The 1836-nt window shown below is 41.0% G+C and overlaps 1 protein-coding gene across 1 annotated transcript; it reads right to left on the bottom strand.

The window, feature by feature from the left end:
• Positions 1–793: 793 nt before the first annotated feature.
• LOC128245803 (uncharacterized) lies at positions 794–1474 on the bottom strand. Its single transcript, XM_052964029.1, has one exon. It carries the CDS (start codon positions 1472–1474, stop codon positions 794–796), a length of 681 nt encoding a protein of 226 aa, XP_052819989.1.
• Between the last annotated feature and the right edge of the window lie 362 nt (positions 1475–1836).

The raw sequence follows: 1836 nt of genomic DNA, 5'->3' as shown, positions 1-1836 counted from the left end.
ACATTGTCCCTATGTGTTTGTTCCTTCTGCTATATATAGCCCATCCTATTGTGCTAGTTTATTGTGTTCTTTGTTATTATGTACTAGTTCATTGTGTTCTTTGTTACTATATGTTTGTGTCTTTGGTACTATGTTCCTATATGCTTGTGTCTTGAGTACACTTTTCATATATACTTGTGTCTTGGGTACTTCGTTCCTATATGCTTGTGCCTTTGGTACTTTATTCCTATATGCTTGTGTCTTTGTACTTTGTCCACAAATGCCTGTGTCTTGGGTACCTTGTTCATATATGCCTGTGCCCTTGGTACTTTGTTCCTATATGCTTGTGCCTTGGGTACTTTGTTCCTATATGCCTGTGCCTTGGGTACTTTGTTCCTATATGCCTGTGCCTTGGGTACTTTGTTCCTATATGCCTGTGCCTTGGGTACTTTGTTCCTATATGCCTGTGCCTTGGATACTTTGTTCCTATATGCTTGTGTCTTGGGTACTTTGTTACTATATGCCTGTGCCCTTGGTACTTTGTTCCTATATGCTTGTGTCTTGGGTACTTTGTTACTATATGCCTGTGCCCTTGGTACTTTGTTCATATATGATTGTGTCTTGGGTACTTTGTTACTATATGCCTGTGCCCTTGGTACTTTGTTCATATATGATTGTGTCTTGTGTACTTTGTTCCTATATGCCTGTGCCTTGGGTACTTTGTTCTTATATGCTTGTGTCTTGGGTACTTTGTTACTATATGCCTGTGCCTTGGGTACTTTGTTCCTATATGCTTGTGTCTTGGGTACTTTGTTCATATATGCCTGTGCCTTGGGTACTTTTGTGTCTTGGGTACTTTGTTCATATATGCCTGTGTCTTGGGTACTTTGTTCATATATGACTGTGCCTTGGGTACTTTGTTCATATATGCCTGTGCCTTGGGTACTTTGTTCTTATATGCTTGTGCCTTGGGTACTTTGTTCCTATATGCCTGTGCCTTGGGTACTTTGTTACTATATGCCTGTGCCTTAGGTACTTTGTTCCTATATGCCTGTGTCTTGGGTACTTTGTTCCTATATGCCTGTGCCTTGGGTACTTTGTTCCTATATGCCTGTGCCTTGGGTACTTTGTTCCTATATGCTTGTGTCTTGGGTACTTTGTTCCTATATGCCTGTGCCTTGGGTACTTTGTTCCTATATGCCTGTGCCTTGGGTACTTTGTTCCTATATGCTTGTGTCTTGGGTACTTTGTTCCTATATGCCTGTGCCTTGGGTACTTTGTTCCTATATGCTTGTGTCTTGGGTACTTTGTTCCTATATGCCTGTGCCTTGGGTACTTTGTTCATATATGCCTGTGCCTTGGGTACTTTGTTCCTATATGCCTGTGCCTTGGGTACTTTGTTCCTATATGCCTGTGCCTTGGGTACTTTGTTCCTATATGCTTGTGTCTTGGGTACTTTGTTACTATATGCCTGTGCCCTTGGTACTTTGTTCATATATGATTGTGTCTTGGGTACTTTGTTACTATATGCCTGTGCCCTTGGTACTTTGTTCATATATGATTGTGTCTTGTGTACTTTGTTCCTATTTGCTTGTGCCTTGGGTACTTTGTTCATATATAATTTTACACTGGGTACTTTGTTCATATATAATTTTACATTGGGTACTTTGTTCCTATATACTTATGCCTTGCTTGGGTACTTTGTTCTTATATGCTTGTGCCTTTGGTATTTTGTTCATATATGGTTGAGCTTTGGGTACTTCGTTCCAATATGGTCCCAGCAAACATGAACATATCGGGCCGATGTCGGCTGAATATCGGCATATCGGCCAGTGTTTGCCGATATCGGCCCGACAT

The sequence above is a fragment of the Mya arenaria genome, chromosome 9 (assembly GCF_026914265.1).
Source record: "Mya arenaria isolate MELC-2E11 chromosome 9, ASM2691426v1".
NCBI classification, from domain to species: domain Eukaryota; kingdom Metazoa; phylum Mollusca; class Bivalvia; order Myida; family Myidae; genus Mya; species Mya arenaria.
Note: the sequence above shows the minus strand (reverse complement) of the source record. Positions and strands in the feature narration are given on the sequence as shown.

Coding starts and splice junctions, on each gene's coding strand:
- LOC128245803 (XM_052964029.1), bottom strand. CDS start 1,474: ATGAACAAAGTACCAAGGGCACAGGCATATAGTAACAAAGTACCCAAG.